We start from the raw sequence: 22656 nt of genomic DNA on the forward strand, positions 1-22656 counted from the left end.
AGAAAGCCCATGTGCAACAATGAAGATCCAGAGCAGCCAAAAATAAATAAATAAATATTTTTTTTAAAGCAAGCAAACCATGAATAGTTACTTTAAATGACTCAATAAATTTATTTTTTAGAAAGAAAGTTTGTTTTTGTAGACAAACTCAATGAAAGGTATAAAGATATCCATGAAGCTGTGGATTAGGTGATTTAGGTATAAACCATCAGTACTCTTATACTGAGGCTGTAGTTGCTCAATAAAGTTATTGATATCAGGACATTGAGAGTATGTGCTAAGTCATGTCAGTTGTGTCTGACTCATTGCAACCCTTTGAACTGTAGCCCACCAAGTTCCTCTGTCCATGGGATTCTCCAGGCCTGAATACTGGAGTGCCCTTCTCCAGAGGATCTTTCTGACCCAGGGATTGAACCCGTGTCTCTTACGTCTCCTCCATTGGCAGGAGGATTCTTTATTACTAGCACCACCTGGGAAGGGAACAGAGAAATGAGGCAAGTGGGACAATGCTTAAGTGTTAAAGCTTTATTTATTTATTGCAATCAGTGACTTTATTCAGACTCAAATTACCCTCTTTATGCTACTGCTGCTAAGTCGCTTCAGTCGTGTCCGACTCTGTGCGACCCCACAGACGGCAGCCTACCAGGCTCCCCCGTCCTTGGGATTCTCCAGGCAAGAACACTGGAGTGGGCTGCCATTTCCTTCTCCAGTGCATGAAAGTGAAAAGTGAAAGTGAAGTCGCTCAGTCTTGTCCGACTCCTAGCGATCCCATGGACTGCAGCCCAGCAGGCCCCTCTGTCCATGGGATTTTCCAGGCAAAAGTACTGGAGTGGGTTGCCATTGCCTTCTCCGACCCTCTTTATTGCTATTGCTATTGCTAAGTCACTTCAGTCGTGTCCGACTCTGTGTGGCCCCATAGACGGCAGCCCACCAGGCTCCCCTGTCCCTGGGATTCTCCAGGCAAGAACACTGGAGTGGGCTGCCATTTCCTTCTCCAATGACCCTCTTTATAGGAGAGGGTAATTACATATTACATATACATATTAACTACCATGTCCCTACCCACCCACTACCCCTCACCACAGTCCTAGGCTACCACTAGTCTACTTTTTAACTATGCATGGTAGTTTATATGTAGAGGATTTCTGGAAATTGACCATGGTGATGGTCATTGATATCTGTGATTATGATTCAAAAACTGAATTGTACACTTTAAATAAATGAATTGTATATGTGAACTGTATCTCAATAAAGTTGTTTTTTTAAAAAGTCTTATACACCAATGTTCATAGCTGCATTAATAATAATAGACCAAAAGTGGAAACAACCCAAATATCCATCAGCTGAAGAGTGGATAAACAAAAAATGGTACGTCTATACAGTAAAATATTATGCAGTCATTAAAAAGGAATGGACTACTGATACAGGGTACTACATGATGAACCTACCTCAAAAACTTATGGTAAGTAAAAGAAGCTAGACACAAAGAGCTACATACTGTGATCCCATCTATGTGCAATGTCCAGAATAGGTAGATCTGCAGAGACACACAATTGTTCCTGGGGATGTGGGTAGAAGGGACTTGGGAGTGGCTATTAACAAGTATGGGATTTCTTTTGGGGGATGATGGAAATTTTCTTATTAGACAATGGAGATAACTATACAATATTGTGAGTATATTAGAGATCACTGTACTATACACTTTAAAATGGTGAATTTTTACGTTAGTTTATCTCAGTTTAAAAACTGCCCCCAAAAAGGCTATACAGGAGTGAATCCTGATTAATGGTTCAGTTCAGTTTAGTTCAGTCACTCAGTCGTGTCTGACTCTTTGCAACCCCATGAATCGTAGCACGCCAGGCCTCCCTGTCCATCACCAGCTCCCGGAATTCACTCAGACTCACGTCCATCGAGTCAGTGATGTCATCCAGCCATCTCATCCTCTGTCGTCCCCTTCTCCTCCTGCCCCCAATCCCTCCCAGCATCAGAGTCTTTTCCAATGAGTCAACTCTTCGCATGAGGTGGCCAAAGTACTGGAGTTTCAGCTTTTAGCATCATTCCTTCCAAAGAAATCTCAGGGCTGATCTCCTTCAGAATGGACTGGTTGGATCTCCTTGCAGTCCAAGGGACTCTCAAGAGTCTTCTCCAACACCAAAGTTCAAAAGATTAATGGTAGTCCTGGGTGAAATAAAGGAACATGGGGACAGTTAGTCAAAAGAACCAGAAGCCTGGAGAGGAGTTTTAAGGACAGACTAGTCAAAATCATCCAAATAATTTCCCAAGTGCTTATTCCATTCTCACCAGGCATCTTTTTTTATTATAATTTGGTTTCTTATGTACATTTCCTTTTGAAAGAAAATTTGCTGACCAGAGTTTCCCAATCTTCTTTGCTATTATATTTTTCAATAAAATAAAGGATAAATTGGATTAGAATTTTGGTTTGGTTCATCCCTCTGAGGCAGATTGACTCTCCTTCCTCCTAATTTTAGTTTAGATGTGCAGGCTCAGACACTTATACAGAATTTGAGAAAACTTCATTATTCAAGGGACCCTCACGGAAAACACAGGGGCCAAAATGGTCAGGACTTTCTTGAGAGGCAGAGTGAGTGCATTAGGCCTTTACTGTCTCTAAGGGGTGGGACTCATTAGCTGTAGATTTGCAAGTTTTAAATTTCCCTCTTGCACCAAAGGAAGAAGCAGAGGGCTGGAGAGTTGTGAGTTTGAAATTTCCCACCCGCACTGAAAGAGAACGTACCATGACTGTAAACTTCCTAGTTTTAAATTTCCTGCTGACAACAAAGGAGAGGGCACTGAGCTTTCTTATCAGCCCATCAAGAAGGAGGGGCCACCTGTATGAAAGTGAAAGTGTTACTCAGTCAGGTTTGACTCTGTGACCCCAAGGACTGTAGCCTGCCAGTCTACAGGAGCCCACCAGGCTCCTCTGTTCATGGGAATTCTCCAGGCAAGAATACTGCTGTGAGTTGCCATTCCCTTCTCCAGGGGATCTTCCAGGTCTCCTGTACTGCAGGCAGATTGTTTACTGTTTGAGTCACCAGGGAGTGAAGTGAAAGTTGCTCAGTCCTGTCCGACTGTTTGAGACCCCATGGACTATACAGTCCATGGAATTCTCCAGGCAGAGTGGCTGGCCTTTCCCCTCTCCAGGCAATCTTCCCAACCCAGGGATCGAATCCAGGTCTCCCACATTGAAGGCGTATTCTTTACCAGCTGAGTCACCAGGGAAGCCCATGGCTAATTCATGTTGATATTTGGCAGAAACCAAAAAATTCTGTAAAGCAATTATCCCTCAATTAAAAAATAAATTTAAAGTTTAAAAAAAAAAATAGAGGTGGGAACAACCTACGAATACTTTAAGATTCTGGAACTTTAAACTTTCCATGTTGGTTATTTTGATTATTTTCTGTCTTTCCTTGTAAAGCTTATTATCAGAACCAGTAGCAAACAGCAGTATAGGTGAGAAAGAAGACATTTGCTCAAATAGAATTGGTACAGTTCAGTGGCTGATTGAACTTAACATGCATAGTAGTTCCTTAACTATTGAGGCAAGGTTTTAAGTCTTGGTAACTCTTGTGAGGATGACCACTAGTGCCATAGACCTTATGAGGAAAATCGGGAGAGGAAACTTTATATACTGTTATACATTGTTTAGAATATGTTTCTGCAAGCAGAATCTTGGCAAGTGTTTTTCTTAACATTTTAATTATCATAGACATCTATATGACAGAGTTAGGAATAACTGAGAGATGCAACCAAAATCATATTTTAAAAACATATTTAATCAATTATTTAAATAAATATTCCTCTTACCCAACTGGTTGATGTCTTCACCCCTTGGGTACAGTATTTTTCAAACTGGAGCGTCCAGCTCCTACACACTGGGAAGACCTAGAATTCACGTTTCCACGTGCTCAGATTTGATGCGCAGCCCTGATTTCCGGTTTGCAATGCGGGTTGGACAGTGGGCTGACCGAGGTGATCTGCTTCAGCCCCAGACCCTCGCCCTGACCCACGGCTTGTGACCCACAGCCCACCACCCACAAGCAGCGGACCGTTGACTTCGAGAATGTGTAAAGCCTTGCACATGTCTACGCCCGCCCTCCCTGGTCAATTAGAAAAGAAACCCGGATGTTTGGGGGGCGGGGGGAGAAGCTGGCGTCTACCCATGAGGCAGCGCGCTTAGTTATATACTTCTGCCCTCTTCTGAGGCACTCATTCCGCTCTGAGAGTCGCCGCGGGCCGTCGCTGTGGCTGCAGTCGCCGCCTAATGTTTTCGCGCTCCTCCCTTCCCTCCTCCTCTTTCTCCTCCTCCGAGTCCCAGTCAGGCTGACCTGCCCCGCTCGCGGTAAGTGTCCCCCGCCTGCGCCGCGCGGAAGCAGGCAGGGGCTCTCCCGCGAGGCTGTGGCCACTTTGCTCTGAGGGCAGTTTAGGTGGCCCGGCTATGAGGACTGGGTCGAGGGTCTGGATGCTGGCATAGGTCGCCAGGCTGCCCCAGGGTGCGGGGGAGGGGACGGACTTGGCGCGGTGGCGGGTGGGCCACCATCTTGCGCCAGCCCGGCGGGGGAGGCATCTCGGAAAGGTAGTTGCTTGGCGGCAGCGTTTGGCCACCCTCAGGCCGACAGCGTTTGGTCACCCTCGGGTCGGAGCCGCGCGGGTTGCTGCTGCTCCCTCCTCACCTTCGGGGGCCTAAGTGTCGGTCTGTCCCAGCCTGGTTTTGGCTTTTCTTTCTGGAGGCAACTCCCTTTGGTCTTTTGTACATATGATGCCGATGTTTGGCGAGACCCGCCCACCCTCAAGGCTCTTCAGTGTTGGGAATAGAGGGGAGAGAGGGTCCCGAACTTTCTGGCTCCTGGCCCCCTTGGGCCCCTCCTTTCTGTGCTGATTCCCCCCACCCAGGTTACTGGTCATTCAGTGCTTACACCCTTGTTCTTGGCAAAGGAACCTCTCTCCTCCGTCGTAGAAATCGTGCTCCATTCCGTTATTGTCTAGAGGAGAAGAGCCCTGAGGAGAAACGTGGAGTTAGAGACACAGTTTTTTAACTGTGATCGTTGCAGGTTTTACTTAATGAGATGGAAAAAATTATCTCATTCTGAGGTTTTATCTTTCTCTAGACACGGAGGGAGTTCCTCTTAACTTATCTCAAGTTTTAATGCTATTTTAAAAGGAGAGATCGGAGAAGAAAGTGTCAAGTGAACGAACTAGCTTCTTCTACATCCAAGGAGTTCTCTTTGTTTGCAAGGATTTTTTAGGTTTGTTTTTTCTTTTTTAAATCTGTGAACTTAAATTTTGCTTTTATTATTTTTAGGTTTGAACAGTGATTTTTAATGTCTTTTAGTGCCATTAAACATAAAATTAAAACTGAGAGGTAGAGTTTTAACCACAAAATTCTCGTCTTAGCATTTGTGATGTGTCCTGCTTTGGGGGGTTACAGTGAAAATTCAAACTGTCTCCTTAAGCAGAAACTTTACTAAGCCTATGAAGACACCCATTTGCTTATAAAATCAAGGCCCTTGATGTGTTAACATTGGGACAAATCCCACTACAGTTGTGTCTTGCATTTATACATTTCATTGCCATCACCTCCTTTGAGGTGGGCTGCGGGGTGTTGATAGAACTGTTTTGAAGTTGAGGAAACAACCTCAAGGAGATTTTACCCTTAGTCCTGTGGTTAAGAGTGATAGAACCAATTCTTGAACCTAGGTCTTCTGACTTCTTAGCCAATGCTCAGTCCACTGTATTATGATCCACTTTTTGTGAGAGTGGTTAAGGAGGAAAAGCAAGTAGACTCACCTAAAACATATAGGTAGCATTTTTCCATTTTCTTCTCCTTTATATTTAAAATATTTAAGACTTCATACCAAAACAACATTGTAAATCAGTTATACTTCAGTAAAAATTTGAAAAAAAGAATATCTTTTCAACTTCTTAGTATTAAAATAGTATTATTTCCAAGTATGTTGAAAATTTGAAAAAAGTTCTGTGTTGAAGGGGTCCAAATTTCAGCTTCTCCTCTTCAACCCATTTTCATCAGTTCAGTTTTCTAGTCCAATCTAATTTTTTCAGCCTAGGGTTTTACTCCTTGGCAACAGCTTTTTTAGTGGAAAAAGAGTAGGGGAATGGATGTCTATTTCTGTACCTCCTCTTCTCTTCAATTTGTTTTCTTTATTCAAGAGAGCATTTAGAACCATACCCAAGTATTTCTGTTGTTCTTATTATACAGGGAAAATACCTAAATGATTAACAATTTTTGTAAATAGAAAATAACCCATAGTTTTAGTGACAGATAAGATATTTATTGGATATTTATATTGAAAATGTTTTATTTCAAAAGTGCTTTTTTGAAGGTCAGAAGTATTTCACATATTCACTAAATATGTAACCCTGAATATTTTTCTTTTTGCTTCAGAGAAGGACTTAAAATATACATGATTTTCAGTCAGGTTGTTTTAAATAGTGACTCAAGAAGGACTTGGTTTTCTCCATGATTTGTATCAAAAGTGTATCTAGGCCTTTTTAATTCATTCCTTGCAAAGTAGTTTTCTTTTAAGAAGTGTTTTTAATAACCGTATATCAAGAAAAGTAGCCATCCCTACATACCATCTGGGTCCAATGGACTATTTTTCTTTCATCTTTTGTATTTTAAGTCATTTTAGAAATAATAGCATAAGAATAAAAAATAGTGAAACCAGTTTTATTAGATAAGTATTAATAAGACATGGTGTACTCCTTTGTATGTTCTTAGAAAAACAAAAAAACATTTCAGAAATTGCTAAAAGTATCCAATTGTGTTTTTACTAGGACAGATCCTAAAGACATTTGCAAAAATGTAAATCGGTGTTATTAGATTTTTTGTTTTTGAAAATAGTTATTTTTCATTAAAAGTATTTATATGGGCATGTGATGGGCTTTTTGTTACTTTAAATAAGTTAATATATATTTAATTTTTTCCTCAGTTTCAGTTTCTAATATGGTAAGTATAAATAGATATAATCCACATAAACAAAAAGCTCATTGGAGTTGTCAGTAACTTTTAAGAATGAAGAGTGGGCCTGAGATAAAAACTTAGAGAACTACTAATCTGGCGTTCTTTATTTGTGACAATATTTTATCAGTTCTATACATGAACTAGAATTTTTGTTTCTTTTTAGTGTTTATATTCATCAACTTGTATGACTTTTAGTAAAGAAGGAAATGTTGAGCAAAATAAGGCAAATTACTGTATAATAATTTTTCATGTGCTTTATTTAATCTTCTAGTAGTGCTGCAAGAAAGGTATTACTGTTTTCATTTTACAGATAGAAGAACTAAGTTCAAAGAAATCAATTAAATATCCTATAGGTTTGACAACCAGAAAGTGGTAGACTTCAAATTCCCTCTCAGTTGTTCAGCTCCTATGTCTAGTGTTCCCATAATTGTGCTCCGTATCTTTACTTGATATTTTCCCTAGTGGTTTACTTTTACTCCTATAAAATATGAATCAACAATATATACTTCTTGAGGTTACTTTAGAAATCAGTGATTATAGAATATCTTATGAAACTTCAATGAAGTATTTGTTACATAATTTGGCTTTGAAAGGTCCACTGTGCACTAGTCTTTTCTCCAGGTTGTATCTTTTACATATGAATTGCGATAAAAACATCTCCTTAGAGATAAAATCTTTACTCTGAATATGATATAAAAATTACTTTGCAGAAAGTATATTTTATTAGAATGGTGGTCCATCTCAAAAGCTAATGTTAAAATGTTTTAAAATATAAACAAGCTTTGCAAAATATTATGCTAATGATTTTAAATCTTAATGTCAAGTAGCTGTTTTCTACATATAGATGAATTATGAAAGTAAACTGAGACAAAAGTTGAAAACTTAAATTAGGGAAGAAATATTAAAATTATTAAAGATCAAAAAAAAAATTATTAAAGATCTGCTCAAAAATGTACATAGACTCAAAATATACCTGTGTTCAGGCTTTCAAAAAATAACTTCCACAATATAAAAACTTGGACAAAGACAAGATGATGAGTCTATGTTTTTCTTCTAAATTATATATGATTTGTTCCTAAGACCTGGTTTGAGAGTTTGAATTGTTTCTAGGTGCCAGTGAAGTTGTCTAATAAACCAAGGTATAATACAGTGTTTCTTGGATTTGAGTACAGTACCAATTAATTCCTATTATAAGGAAAACATTTTCACAGATACCCTCTTACTTAAAATATTTAAAAAATCTTAGAATTCTTGTACAGCCATAAAATAATAGGGACTGCAAAATCAGTGCTATTCAAATCAACCTTACAACATTGAATAATACACTTTGATGAAACAATGTCACTGACTACTTCAATTGAGTTTTTCACACCCATAATTCCTATCTATCTAGGCAGTAGCAAGATTTTTGTATTTAAACTTTTTCAGTACCTTCATTTCTCTGTACAAACTGTTATTTTTCCTTTTATTTAGTACAAATACATCATTTAGATATTCTTTCTCTCTGTTCTTTTATTAGGTACCAGCAGTAAAAGTAATAGTACTTGATGACAATGCAGTAGTAAATATAGACAAAAACATGAGTACTGATACAATAAACCAATTCAACTCTGAGTGTTTACCCAGAGGACACAAAAACACTAACTCAAAAAGATATCTGCACCCCCATGTTCACTGCAGCATTATTATAATGTTATTATTGTAATAACCAAGACATGGAAAAATCTAAGTGTCCGTCTTTGGATGAATGAATAGAGAAAATATGGAATATTATTCAGCTATTAAAATGAAGGAAATCCTGCCATTTGCAACAACATGAATGGACCTTTAGGGAATTATGCTAAGTCAGACAAAGAAAAATAACTTGTGATCTCCCTTGTATGTGGAATCTTTAAAACATACACACACTTCATAGATACAGAACACAGATTGGGGGAGGGGAGGACAAAATTGGGTGGAGGTGGTCAAAAGGTACAAACTTCTAATTACAGAATAAGTCCTGGGGATGTAATATAGTGTGGTGTGACTATAATTAATAAGACTGTGCTGGGTATTTGAAAGTTGCTAAGAGAGCAGGGGGCTTCCCAGTGGTAAAAGAATCCTCCTGCCAATGCAGGAGATGCAGGTTCAGTCAGTGAGTGGAGAAGATCCCCTGGAGTAGGAAGTGGCAACCAATTCCTGTATTCTTGCCTGAAAAATTCCATGACAGAGGAGGCTGGCAGGCTACAGTCCATGGGGTTGAAAAGAATCAGAAACAACTGAGCACACGTGCTACTGCAAGAGAGTAGCTCTTAAAAGATCTCATCACACACACACACACTCACAACAACTGTAGTGATAGATGTTAGTTAGACTTAACTCTGGTGATCATTTTGCAATATATACACGTGTCACATCAGAACTTGAATGTCTCCCTGTTCTACCTTCTTTTTCTCTACTCTGTAATCTTATGGCTTTGCTATTCTTTGTTGGTGTCTTTCTTAGGTAGTCTTTCTCCATGTAGTGATTTCCATCACCACCAGGCTTATATCCTATCAGCTTATTATATGCCTAACAGCTTTATTCAGCTATAATTCACATAGTGTACAATTCACCCATTTGAAGTGTGCAATTCAATGATTTTAGTACATCCACAGTGCTGTGCAATTATCACCACAGTCAATTTTAAAACATTTTCATCACCCTGTGAAGAAACCTCATATCCATTAGGAGTCACTCATTTACCCCCCAATCCTCCCAGCTGTAAGCAACCACTACTTCACTTTCTGTTTTTATGAATTTTCCATTTCTGGAGATTTCATATAAATGAAATCATACAATATGTAGTCTTTCTCACTAGCTTCTTTCAGTTAGTATAATCTCAAGATCCATCCATCCATCCATTTTGTAGTATGTACCAGTACTTCATTCTTTCTATGACCATATTATTCCCTTGTATAGGTATATCACATTTTGTTTCTCCTTTAATCAGGCATTTGTGTCATTCACTTTTTTGCTGTTACCAATAGTACTGCTATGAATGTTCATCTACATGTTTTTGCATGGACAAACGTGTTCAATTCTCTCTTGCTAGGAGTGGAATTGCTGGGTTATGTGTTAACTTTTTGCCTCTTCATACTGTTTAGGGGGAAAAGGGAGAAGAGGGCAGCAGAGGATGAGATGGTTAGATAGCATCACTGATTCAGTGGACATGGATTTGAGCAAACTCCGGGAGATAGTGAAGGACAGGGAAGCCTGTTGTGCTACAGTCCATGTTGTCGCAAAAAGTTGGACACGACTTAGCTAAGGAAACAAGAACAAATGTTAATTTTAAGTCTTAAGTTTGTGACTGCCAAAGTTTTTTCCACAGTGTCTGCATCATTTTATATTCTTACCAGCAATATATGAAGGTTCCAGTTTCTCCATATGCTGGCCAACACGTTAATTAATCTGTTCTTTTTAGTTACAACCATCCTAGTGAGTATGAAATGGCATCTTAATATTTTCAAGTATTTCATCTTATAAAATGCACATAACATATAATTTACTATTGTAATTCTTTAAATCCACAGATTTTTTTTAATTTTTGTAGAATTAACTCTTAAAAGATAGCTGAATTTCAGATGTATAAGAGCTGAAACAAGAAATATATATATATATATGTATATATATATATATTATAATTATTTATACATGCAGTCTCCAGAAACTGAATGGATTATGCTCCAAGAGGTCTTTCATTAGTCAGTTACTTGAAATTAATTTTCCCCCACATAAGACCAGTCTATTGAATTTGGGCATAGTATCCCTACCTGACGGAAAAGGCAATGGCAACCCACTCCAGTACTCTTGCCTGGAAAATCCCATGGGTGGAGGAGCCTGGTAGGCTGCAGTCCATGGGGTCGCTAGGAATCAGACACGACTGAGCGACTTCACTTTCACTTTTCACTTTCATGCCTTGGAGAAGGAAATGGCAACCCACTCCAGTGTTCTTGCCTGAAGAATCCCAGGGATGGGGAATCTGGTGGGCTGCCATCTATGGGGTCGCACAGAGTCGGATACGACTGAAGCAACTTAGCAGCAGCAGCAGCAGCATCCCTACCTGAGTCAGTAGCTGAGGTGGAGAGTTCTCTTCTGCTTATTTTGGTGTCAACTCTGGGTTGCAAAAAAAAACTCTGGGTTGCAGAACAGGGAGACCATTTGGAGTTGCTATTATATGAATGCTAAGATACTCCTTACATATTTTGCTAGATATTCCATTTCTCTAACAAATGACTTAATTTCTCATAGCATTCTTTGCCTTGCCACCAAAGCTCTGAAGTGATGATCTGAGAGTTTTTTGTGGTAATCGTTTTGGGGAGGCTTAACTGCTTTATTGGGTAACGTAGCTTTAGACTAAAGTTATGATTCTAATGGCATCTGAGAGTGTTTATGAACATACTGATTGAGGCTCCTTGGTGGCTGCTATTGGCCTCAAAAACTATCTCTGTAGTCATAGGCAGTAGATATGACTTGTTTATATAGACTACTTGTACATTTAGTACTAATGTAGACCTTTTGTACCAAACAATGTTGTTTATGATCGTTTAATAAAAGGGTTCTGTTTGAATTTCAAATGCTGTACAGTGGTGACTCTTAAAAAATACTTTCTATTCTTCATAGCAGTAGGTCCTTAATGCTGAGCAAGAATTGTCATGAATCTATCTACTTGACATATGCATTAACCTTAATTCTAGTTTAGGGACAAGCAATAACTATTCAAATAATTGAGTTCAGGGGTTTCAGTAGCCACACCTCAGAACTAGGGATTCACTAGAGGATTTTATAATGGTAATTCAGACATTTCTACCAGTTACTTCTTCTGGAGTTAGTTTTTTTTTCCTTTGATCTAATGATTAAAGGAAATGATTTGGAATTGGAAGAAGCAAGAAAGCTTGCTTTTGCTAGTCTGAGGATAAAGAAATATGTGGAGACTCGGTTAACTGTTTATCTTAATACTTTAGATTATTGATGTTTAAGTTTTAACTTTTTTAAATAGCTGAAAAATTTTTAAGCATCTTACCTTGTATGTAAAAAATATGGTATGTGCATGAGATTTCAGAACAGAAGTTACTGTTTTAAAAAACCAGTTTAAATGTTTTTTGAAAATGTTTAAATATTTTAAAAAGCCAAAAGAAACATAGACATTAGGTCATAAACTTGTGAAAGTAAGTACTATGATTTATCTATCAATATTTCCCCTTGAATTGAGCACATTATATTGAGTGCAGAAGGCAATGAGTAATTTTTTAACGAATTAATCTATGATAATAAAATGTGTCCAACTAGTTTTCTGTTCCTTTCAGTTAGCATTGGTAAGAGACCAAAAAAAGGCCTAAAAGTTTCTTTTGAATGCATTTTAAAAATAATATTATTTCTGAAGTGTGAAGAATAATAGTTAAAAATTAATGTTACTTACCATTTCAAACTCAGATTTACTAAAACATGTATTATAGGGTGAATACTCATTTTTATAGGATGCCTTTCAAAAATTATTTGTAATTAAATACTTTGTCAGAGTTCTTCAAGTAATAAATGCTATTTACATTCAGGATTTTATTTAAAAATTTTTCATTCATTCAGGAATGAACCAGTTATGAAAACTGAGTAGTATGTATATATCAAACTCAAAAGGTAGACTGTTTATAGAGAAAAATATTTAATGTGTGAACATGTAACAAATCCACCCTAATAGTAAGTATCTTTACTTTATAGGGCAGAAAACTAAGACCTAACTTGCTACCTTGTCTGGAGTCACATGGTGAGTTTCTGGAAATTGAAATTATACCCAAAGATTTTTGAAACCTGAATATCATGTTTCAGTATATTTGGTGTTACTTAAAGTAATTCATAAAATTGATTGATGTCATGTGTTAGTGCTTAGGTGACTCTGCAACTTGATGGACGACGACACCTCTTTTCAACCAAAAGGTAAGTATTGCTGCTGCAAGTGATACTAGTATTCTTGGCTCTTGTATTGATAACCTTGCTTCATGAGAAAATGTGAGAGACGGAGGTGGGCATATTGAAAAAAAAAAAAAAACACAAAAAACCTCTTAAATTTATTGTAGTACTCTGTGTAGTTGCTAAGTCGTGTTTGACTCTTTGCAACCCCGTGGACTGTAGCCTGCCAGGCTCCCTGGTCCATGGGATTCTCCAGACAAGAATACTGGAGTGGGTTGCCATGTCCTCTTCCAGGATTGTAGTAATACTATAGTAAAAAAAAGAACTACATACAATAAAAATGTCAATAAAATAGGAATGAGGTGTTTCTTCCTCATCTCCAGAGTTAACTATTATATATGTTTGGTATACATAATCACAAACTTTTTTCTATGTGTAGACACAAATATAAATTATTTCTAAATAAGATCATACTATATATACTATTACATGCCCTTAAAATTTTTTACTCATCAATCTATCTTGAATATAGTGATAGTGTCAGTACCCAGTTAATAAAAATGTGGAAGACTTATGTATCTATATATTAAGACCATGGTATTAACACAGATATAATTTTTTTTATTATCAGTATACATGGGTCTCTCATTTTTTTTAAATTTGGCATTCCCTGACTTTGCCTAGTTTCTTACCCCTTATATTACCATATGTTAAGTGCTTACTGCATATCCAATAGACTGCTGTTTGTAGGAGGAAACGTAAAGGAAGAAGAAACTATGTTCTTTACTACCAAGGAGCTTACTTTGGAGTTAGACATGTACAATGATATATGGCAGAAAAGAAACCAATATTATAAAGCAATTATCCTTCAATTAAAAATAAATAAATTTAAAAAAAGAAACAGCGAGGGACTTCCCTGGTGGTCCAGTAGTTAAGAATCAACTTGCCAATGCAGGGGACACAGGTTCGATCCCTGGTCCAGGAAAATGGGGACAGCTAAGACGGCTCACCCAAACTGTTGAAGCCTGGGCCCTCTAGAGCCCATGATCTGCCACAAGTGAAGCCACCAAAATGAGAAGCCTGCTCACCACAACTAGAGAAAGCCCATGTGCAACAATGAAGACCCAGCACAGCCAAATAAATAAAATCGATTAGATTAAAAAATAAATGAAAGATAAATTTTAAATAGCATTATCTAATGTAAAAAAAGGATCTCATCATCTAAGTCAGAACCCTGGAGTTATTAGTTTGTTTTGTTTTTATCTTTTCAGAGTTGTCACCCCATCCACATCTCACTTCATATATCTAGCTAAGAGTGAGAGAGCAAGCAATAGAGGAGGTGTGCATACTGGGCCTCTGTACTCCCTGTTTTTTTTTTTTTCTCACAACATCCACTTTTCAATAGTTGTTAGAAATAATTAATTCCATGTTTCTAAAATTTTGAAATACCACTGTCTCTTGAATCATCAGTTTTTGCCATTATCTAATGATTTTTCCATCTCAAGGAATAGCAGGATTTTAATTTTCTTACACTTAACCACCACCTAAGCATCTCCCAATAGCACCCCACTCCAGTACTCTTGCCTGGAGGGTCCCATGGACGGAGGAGCCTGGTAGACTCCAGTCCATGGGGTCGCTAAGAGTCGGACATGACTGAGCGACTTCACTTTCACTTTTCACTTTCATGTATTGGAGAAGGAAATGGCAACCCACTCCAGTGTTCTTGCCTGGAGAATTTCAGGGACAGCGGAGCCTGGTGGGCTGCCATCTATGGGATCGCACAGAGTCGGACACGACTGAAGCGACTTAGCAGCAGCAGCAAGCATCTCCCAATGTAGTTATTTCTCAATTTCTAGTTAAATCATATTTGATGTCTTTATTGTGATGCCCACATAACAAACATTGTTTGCTGATATATCCACCAAATTAAATTTTTTTGGTTTTTAAAATTCACTAAGTTTTACTAGAATCTATAGCCAAGTCCTCTCACACCCTTCTGGCACCTCTTGATTTTCTACATGGTAAAACTTGTCAGATAATCTAACAATTTGATTGTGTGTGTGTGTGCGTGCATGTGTTTGGTCTCCTAGAGACATTCCTCCTGGGAGTAATGTTCAATTCTACTCTGGCTGGTTGCTCTCTACACTTGAAAAAGCTATTGCCCTGGGACTTTCTTTGTCTTTGATTGTGTTGAATGTCATGTTTTCTGCATTCCGTTGTCTTCCTCCTTAAGTCTCATATTTTGATATGGTCTTCCTAAGAAAATAAGGGTGAATGGGAGGTAAATTTTGTGTTATGTTACTGGCCTTTATTCTTTTTTTTTTTTTGCTATCTAATGCACATCCATTTATTTTACAATTACAAAAGAAATCACCCACCCTCTGCCCCATCCCCCCAAAACAGTCTCTTTTTACAAACACTTAAAAACTAAAACCAAATGAAGATAGACAAGTTAATTTCAGTACAATTATTTTTAATGAAGCTGTCATAATTAGAGTTTAAATTTCTTACAAGTGACCAATGTCCAAGTGCTGTGCTTAGTTGCTCAGTCCAGTCCGACTCTTTGTGACACCATGGACTGTAGCCCACCAGGCTTCTCTGTCCCTGAGGATTCTCCAGGCAAGAATACTGGAGTGGGTTGCCATGCCCTCCTCCAGGGGATCTTCCCAACCCAGGGATTGAACCTGGGCCTCCCACATTGTATGTGGATTCTTAGCATCTGAGCCACCAGGGAAGCCCAATGTCCAAGTGACTTATAGGGAAATCCTGATTACAAGTTAGCAAATTCTAGTACAAAAATAGCCTGTGTGCTGGAATAGGCTTTCCTTTTACATAGGGACTTCCCTGATAGCTCAGTTGGTAAACAATCTGCCTGCAGTGCAGGAGACACCGGTTAGATTCCTGGGTCAGGAAGATCCCCTGGAGAAGGAATAGGCTACCCACTCCAGTATTCTGGCCTGGAGAATCCCATGGACTGTACAGTCTGTGGGGTTGCAAAGAGTCAGACACAACTGAGCGACTTTGACTTTCACTTACATAGGCCTCAGGTTAGTGTACATAATCCCCTAATGTCTCGGGTTTTTTTTCTTCACAAATGGCTCATTCATCATAGCTGAAGCAGTCTGGCACCCCTGATGGTGTCTGGGCTGGGTCTGCCTGGGCCCATGCTGAAGACAGCAGGCCTGGGCATGCATCACTGGTCTGGGGGAAGCAGGGTAGAGACCCAACTCCACTCCAAGCCCTGGAAGGAGGGAAGAGTTGTGAGCAGAGCTGCCTAGGACAGGGGCTCTGTGCAGGACAGCCCACCTCCTGTGGCCTTGGTGGCCAGTACAGCCCTGCCCTCTGTGTGCACGGAGGAAGTGGGCAGGCTAATTGTCCGTAAGGAGATTGAGCTTCTCCTGGCACTCAGTGAACAGGTGCTAGAAGCAGAAGTTCTGTGGACTCCCACTGACTTCAGTGGAACTGTGATCCAGCCCCAGTAAGTCCTTGCACTATTTCCGGGAGTTGGTATTCAAACCCTTTGTTCACGAGGTAATGTGCACAAGAGGAGGTACTGTGAGAGAGGGGGTACCACGAGAAGGGGGGAGGGGTATCACGAGAGAGGAGATAACCACGAGAGAGAACGTACGGTGCGAGAGCAGGAACCACGTGTAGAGGCGGTACTATATGAGAGGACATAACTGCATAGCGGAGCGAGTGGCGGTACCATAAGAGGGGTGTACTGCGAGAGAGGTGGGTACCGTGAGAGAGGTGGGTACTGTGAGAGGATGTACTGCGCAAGAGTGGGTACCACGTGTAGAGACAGTACCGTGTGAGAGGACATAGTGCGCATAGGCCGGTGGTGCTACTGCAAGAGAGAGAGTAAGCATGAGGTGGGGGAGGGGTAGTGTGAGGTGGGGGAGGGGGAGGGGGAGAGGAGATATCACGAGAGAGAACGCACCGTGCGAGAGTGGAAACCAATTGTAGAGGTGGTACCGCGTGAGAGGACATACTGCGCATAGCAGACCCAGTGGCGGTACCGCAAAAGAGGGGTGTACTGCGAGAGAGGTGGGTATAGCGAGAGAGGATGTACTGTGCAACAGTGGTACTGCGTGTAGAGGCAGTACCGTGTGAGAGGACATCCTGCGCATAGGCCAGTGGTGCTATTGCGGGGGGAGGGGTAGGGCGAGAGGAGATATCGCGAGAGAGAACACACTGTGCGAGAGTGGGAACCAATTGTAGAGGCAGTACTGCGTGAGAGGACATACTGCGCATAGCAGAGCCAGTGGCGGTACCACATTAGAGGGGTGTACTGTGAGAGAGGTAGGTATAGCGAAAGAGGATGTACTGTGCGACAGCGGTACAGCGTGTAGAGGCAGTACCGTGTGAGAGGACATCCTGCACATAGGTCAGTGGTGCTATTGCGGGGCGGGGAGGGGGGGGGACCACGAGGCAGGGAGGGGTAGCACGAGGTGGGGGAGGGGTAGCGTGAGAGGAGATATCACGAGAGAACGTACCGTGCGAGAGCGGGAACCAATTGTAGAGGCGGTACCGCATGAGTGGACATACTGCACATAGCAGGGCCAGTGGCGGTACCTCAAAAGAGGGGTATACTGTGAGAGAGGTGGGTATAGTGGAAGAGGATGTACCACGAGACAGCGGTACCGTGTGTAGAGGCAGTACCGTGTGAGGACATCCTGCCCATAGGTCAGTGGCGGTATTGCGGGATGGGGGGGGACCACGAGGCAGGGAGGGGTAGCGTGAGATGGAGGGGGGGGGGGGGGGGGTGAGAGGAAATATCGCGAGAGAATGTACCGTGCGAGAGCGGGAACCAATTGTAGAGGCGGTACCGCGTGAGAGGACATACTGCGCATAGCAGGGCCAGTGGCGGTACCGCAAAAAGGGGTATACTGTGAGAGAGGTGGGTATAGCGAAAGAGGATGTACCACGAGACAGCGGTACCGCGTGTAGAGGCAGTACCGTGTGAGGACATCCTGCCCATAGGTCAGTGGTGGTATTGCGGGGTGGGGGGGTGACCACGAGGCAGGGAGGGGTAGCGCGAGATTGGGGGGGGTGGGGTGAGAGGAAATATCGCGAGAGAATGTACCGTGCGAGAGCGGGAACCAATTGTAGAGGCGGTACCGCGTGAGAGGACATACTGCACATAGCAGGGCCAGTGGCGGTACCGCAAAAGAGGGGTATACTGTGAGAGAGGTGGGTATAGCAAAAGAGGATGTACCACGAGACAGCGGTACCCCGTGTAGAGGCAGTACCGTGTGAGGACATCCTGCCCATAGGTCAGTGGCGGTATTGTGGGGTGCGGGGATGACCACGAGGCAGGGAGGGGTAGCGCGAGATGGGGGTGGGGGTGAGAGGAAATATCGCGAGAGAATGTACCGTGCGAGAGCGGGAACCAATTGTAGAGGCGGTACCGTGTGAGAGGACATACTGCGCATAGCAGGGCCAGTGGCGGTACCGCAAAAGAGGGGTATACTGTGAGAGAGGTGGGTATAGCGAAAGAGGATGTACCGCGAGAGAGCGGTACCGCGTGTAGAGGCAGTACCGTGTGAGGACATCCTGCCCATAGGTCAGTGGCGGTATTGCGGGTGGGGGGGTGACCACGAGGCAGGGAGGGGTAGCGCGAGATGGGGGGGGGGGGTGAGAGGAAATATCGCGAGAGAATGTACCGTGCGAGAGCGGGAACCAATTGTAGAGGCGGTACCGCGTGAGAGGACATACTGCGCATAGCAGGGCCAGTGGCGGTACCGCAAAAAAGGGGTATACTGTGAGAGAGGTGGGTATAGCGAAAGAGGATGTACCACGAGACAGCGGTACCGCGTGTAGAGGCAGTACCGTGTGAGGACATCCTGCCCATAGGTCAGTGGTGGTATTGCGGGGTGGGGGGGTGACCACGAGGCAGGGAGGGGTAGCGCGAGATGGGGGGGGGGTGGGGTGAGAGGAAATATCGCGAGAGAATGTACCGTGCGAGAGCGGGAACCAATTGTAGAGGCGGTACCGCGTGAGAGGACATACTGCACATAGCAGGGCCAGTGGCGGTACTGCAAAAGAGGGGTATACTGTGAGAGAGGTGGGTATAGCAAAAGAGGATGTACCACGAGACAGCGGTACCGCGTGTAGAGGCAGTACCGTGTGAGGACATCCTGCCCATAGGTCAGTGGCGGTATTGTGGGGTGGGGCGGTGACCACGAGGCAGGGAGGGGTAGCGCGAGATGGGGGTGGGGGTGAGAGGAAATATCGCGAGAGAATGTACCGTGCGAGAGCGGGAACCAATTGTAGAGGCGGTACCGCGTGAGAGGACATACTGCGCATAGCAGGGCCAGTGGCGGTACCGCAAAAGAGGGGTATACTGTGAGAGAGGTGGGTATAGCGAAAGAGGATGTACCGCGAGAGAGCGGTACCGCGTGTAGAGGCAGTACCGTGTGAGGACATCCTGCCCATAGGTCAGTGGCGGTATTGCGGGGTGGGGGGGTGACCACGAGGCAGGGAGGGGTAGCGCGAGATGGGGGGGGGGGTGAGAGGAAACATCGCGAGAGAACGTACCGTGCGAGAGCGGGAACCAATTGTAGAGGCGGTACCGCGTGAGAGGACATACTGCGCATAGCAGGGCCAGTGGCGGTACTGCAAAAGAGGGGTATACTGTGAGAGAGGTGGGTATAGCGAAAGAGGATGTACCACGAGACAGCGGTACCGCGTGTAGAGGCAGTACCGTGTGAGGACATCCTGCCCATAGGTCAGTGGCGGTATTGTGGGGTGGGGGGATGACCACGAGGCAGGGAGGGGTAGCGCGAGATGGGGGGGGGGGTGAGAGGAAATATCGCGAGAGAATGTACCGTGCGAGAGCGGGAACCAATTGTAGAGGCGGTACCGCGTGAGAGGACATACTGTGCATAGCAGGGCCAGTGGCGGTACCGCAAAAGAGGGGTATGCTGTGAGAGAGGTGGGTATAGCGAAAGAGGATGTACTGTGCGACAGCGGTACAGCGTGTAGAGGCAGTACCGTGTGAGAGGACATCCTGCACATAGGTCAGTGGTGCTATTGCGGGGCGGGGAGGGGGGGGGACCACGAGGCAGGGAGGGGTAGCACGAGGTGGGGGAGGTGTAGCGTGAGAGGAGATATCACGAGAGAACGTACCGTGCGAGAGCGGGAACCAATTGTAGAGGCGGTACCGCATGAGCGGACATACTGCACATAGCAGGGCCAGTGGCGGTACCTCAAAAGAGGGGTATACTGTGAGAGAGGTGGGTATAGTGGAAGAGGATGTACCACGAGACAGCGGTACCGTGTGTAGGGGCAGTACCGTGTGAGGACATCCTGCCCATAGGTCAGTGGCGGTATTGCGGGATGGGGGGGACCACGAGGCAGGGAGGGGTAGCGTGAGATGGAGGGGGGGGGGGGTGAGAGGAAATACCGCGAGAGAATGTACCGTGCGAGAGCGGGAACCAATTGTAGAGGCGGTACCGCGTGAGAGGACATACTGCGCATAGCAGGGCCAGTGGCGGTACCGCAAAAAAGGGGTATACTGTGAGAGAGGTGGGTATAGCGAAAGAGGATGTACCACGAGACAGCGGTACCGCGTGTAGAGGCAGTACCGTGTGAGGACATCCTGCCCATAGGTCAGTGGTGGTATTGCGGGGTGGGGGGGTGACCACGAGGCAGGGAGGGGTAGCGCGAGATTGGGGGGGTGGGGTGAGAGGAAATATCGCAAGAGAATGTACCGTGCGAGAGCGGGAACCAATTGTAGAGGCAGTACCGCGTGAGAGGACATACTGCACATAGCAGGGCCAGTGGCGGTACCGCAAAAGAGGGGTATACTGTGAGAGAGGTGGGTATAGCAAAAGAGGATGTACCACGAGACAGCGGTACCCCGTGTAGAGGCAGTACCGTGTGAGGACATCCTGCCCATAGGTCAGTGGCGGTATTGTGGGGTGCGGGGATGACCACGAGGCAGGGAGGGGTAGCGCGAGATGGGGGTGGGGGTGAGAGGAAATATCGCGAGAGAATGTACCGTGCGAGAGCGGGAACCAATTGTAGAGGCGGTACCGTGTGAGAGGACATACTGCGCATAGCAGGGCCAGTGGCGGTACCGCAAAAGAGGGGTATACTGTGAGAGAGGTGGGTATAGCGAAAGAGGATGTACCGCGAGAGAGCGGTACCGCGTGTAGAGGCAGTACCGTGTGAGGACATCCTGCCCATAGGTCAGTGGCGGTATTGCGGGGTGGGGGGGTGACCACGAGGCAGGGAGGGGTAGCGCGAGATGGGGGGGGGGGGGGTGAGAGGAAACATCGCGAGAGAACGTACCGTGCGAGAGCGGGAACCAATTGTAGAGGCGGTACCGCGTGAGAGGACATACTGGGCATAGCAGGGCCAGTGGCGGTACTGCAAAAGAGGGGTATACTGTGAGAGACGTGGGTATAGCGAAAGAGGATGTACCACGAGACAGCGGTACCACGTGTAGAGGCAGTACCGTGTGAGGACATCCTGCCCATAGGTCAGTGGCGGTATTGCGGGGTGGGGGGGGTGACCACGAGGCAGGGAGGGGTAGCGCGAGATGGGGGTGGGGGTGAGAGGAAATATCGCGAGAGAATGTACCGTGCGAGAGCGGGAACCAATTGTAGAGGCGGTACCGCGTGAGAGGACATACTGCGCATAGCAGGGCCAGTGGCGGTACCGCAAAAAAGGGGTATACTGTGAGAGAGGTGGGTATAGCGAAAGAGGATGTACCACGAGACAGCGGTACCGCGTGTTGAGGCAGTACCGTGTGAGGACATCCTGCCCATAGGTCAGTGGCGGTATTGCGGGATGGGGGGGGACCACGAGGCAGGGAGGGGTAGCGCGAGATGGGGGTGGGGGTGAGAGGAAATATCGCGAGAGAATGTACCGTGCGAGAGCGGGAACCAATTGTAGAGGCGGTACCGCGTGAGAGGACATACTGCGCATAGCAGGGCCAGTGGCGGTACCGCAAAAAAGGGGTATACTGTGAGAGAGGTGGGTATAGCGAAAGAGGATGTACCACGAGACAGCGGTACCGCGTGTAGAGGCAGTACCGTGTGAGGACATCCTGCCCATAGGTCAGTGGTGGTATTGCGGGGTGGGGGGGTGACCACGAGGCAGGGAGGGGTAGCGCGAGATTGGGGGGGGGGTGGGGTGAGAGGAAATATCGCGAGAGAATGTACCGTGCGAGAGCGGGAACCAATTGTAGAGGCGGTACCGCGTGAGAGGACATACTGCACATAGCAGGGCCAGTGGCGGTACTGCAAAAGAGGGGTATACTGTGAGAGAGGTGGGTATAGCAAAAGAGGATGTACCACGAGACAGCGGTACCGCGTGTAGAGGCAGTACCGTGTGAGGACATCCTGCCCATAGGTCAGTGGCGGTATTGTGGGGTGGGGGGATGACCACGAGGCAGGGAGGGGTAGCGCGAGATGGGGGGGGGTGGTGAGAGGAAATATCGCGAGAGAACGTACCGTGCGAGAGCGGGAACCAATTGTAGAGGCGGTACCACGTGAGAGGACATACTGCGCATAGCAGGGCCAGTGGCGGTACCACAGAAAAGGGGTGTACTGTGAGAGAGGTAGGTATAGCGAGAGAGGATGTACTGCGCGACAGCGGTACCACGTGTAGAGGCAGTACCATGTGAGGACATCGTGCGCATAGGTCAGTGGTGCTATTGCGGGGCGGTGGGGGGGAAGCACGAGGTGGGGGAGGGGTAGCGCGAGAGAGAACGTACTGTGCGA

General features: G+C 44.4%; 1 protein-coding gene across 6 annotated transcripts in view; it reads left to right on the forward strand.

The window, feature by feature from the left end:
- The first annotated feature begins 4232 nt into the window (after nucleotides 1–4232).
- ZNF280C (zinc finger protein 280C) overlaps nucleotides 4233–22656 on the forward strand; it is a 65801-nt gene continuing 47377 nt past the window's right edge. Inside the window, exons 1-4 of one of the 6 annotated variants that reach the window (XM_027534172.1) lie at nucleotides 4244–4360; nucleotides 5180–5264; nucleotides 12734–12779; nucleotides 12896–12949. In XM_027534172.1, the coding sequence (XP_027389973.1) occupies nucleotides 12919–12949 (31 nt within the window). In that variant the 5' untranslated portion in view covers nucleotides 4244–4360; nucleotides 5180–5264; nucleotides 12734–12779; nucleotides 12896–12918. Of the gene's footprint in view, nucleotides 4361–5179; nucleotides 5265–12733; nucleotides 12780–12895; nucleotides 12950–22656 lie in introns of all 6 variants that reach the window. The other 5 variants (XM_027534174.1, XM_027534176.1, XM_027534171.1 and 2 more) reach the window with 5 other exon arrangements.

Source organism: Bos indicus x Bos taurus, chromosome X (genome assembly GCF_003369695.1).
Source record: "Bos indicus x Bos taurus breed Angus x Brahman F1 hybrid chromosome X, Bos_hybrid_MaternalHap_v2.0, whole genome shotgun sequence".
Taxonomy (NCBI): Eukaryota; Metazoa; Chordata; class Mammalia; order Artiodactyla; family Bovidae; genus Bos; species Bos indicus x Bos taurus.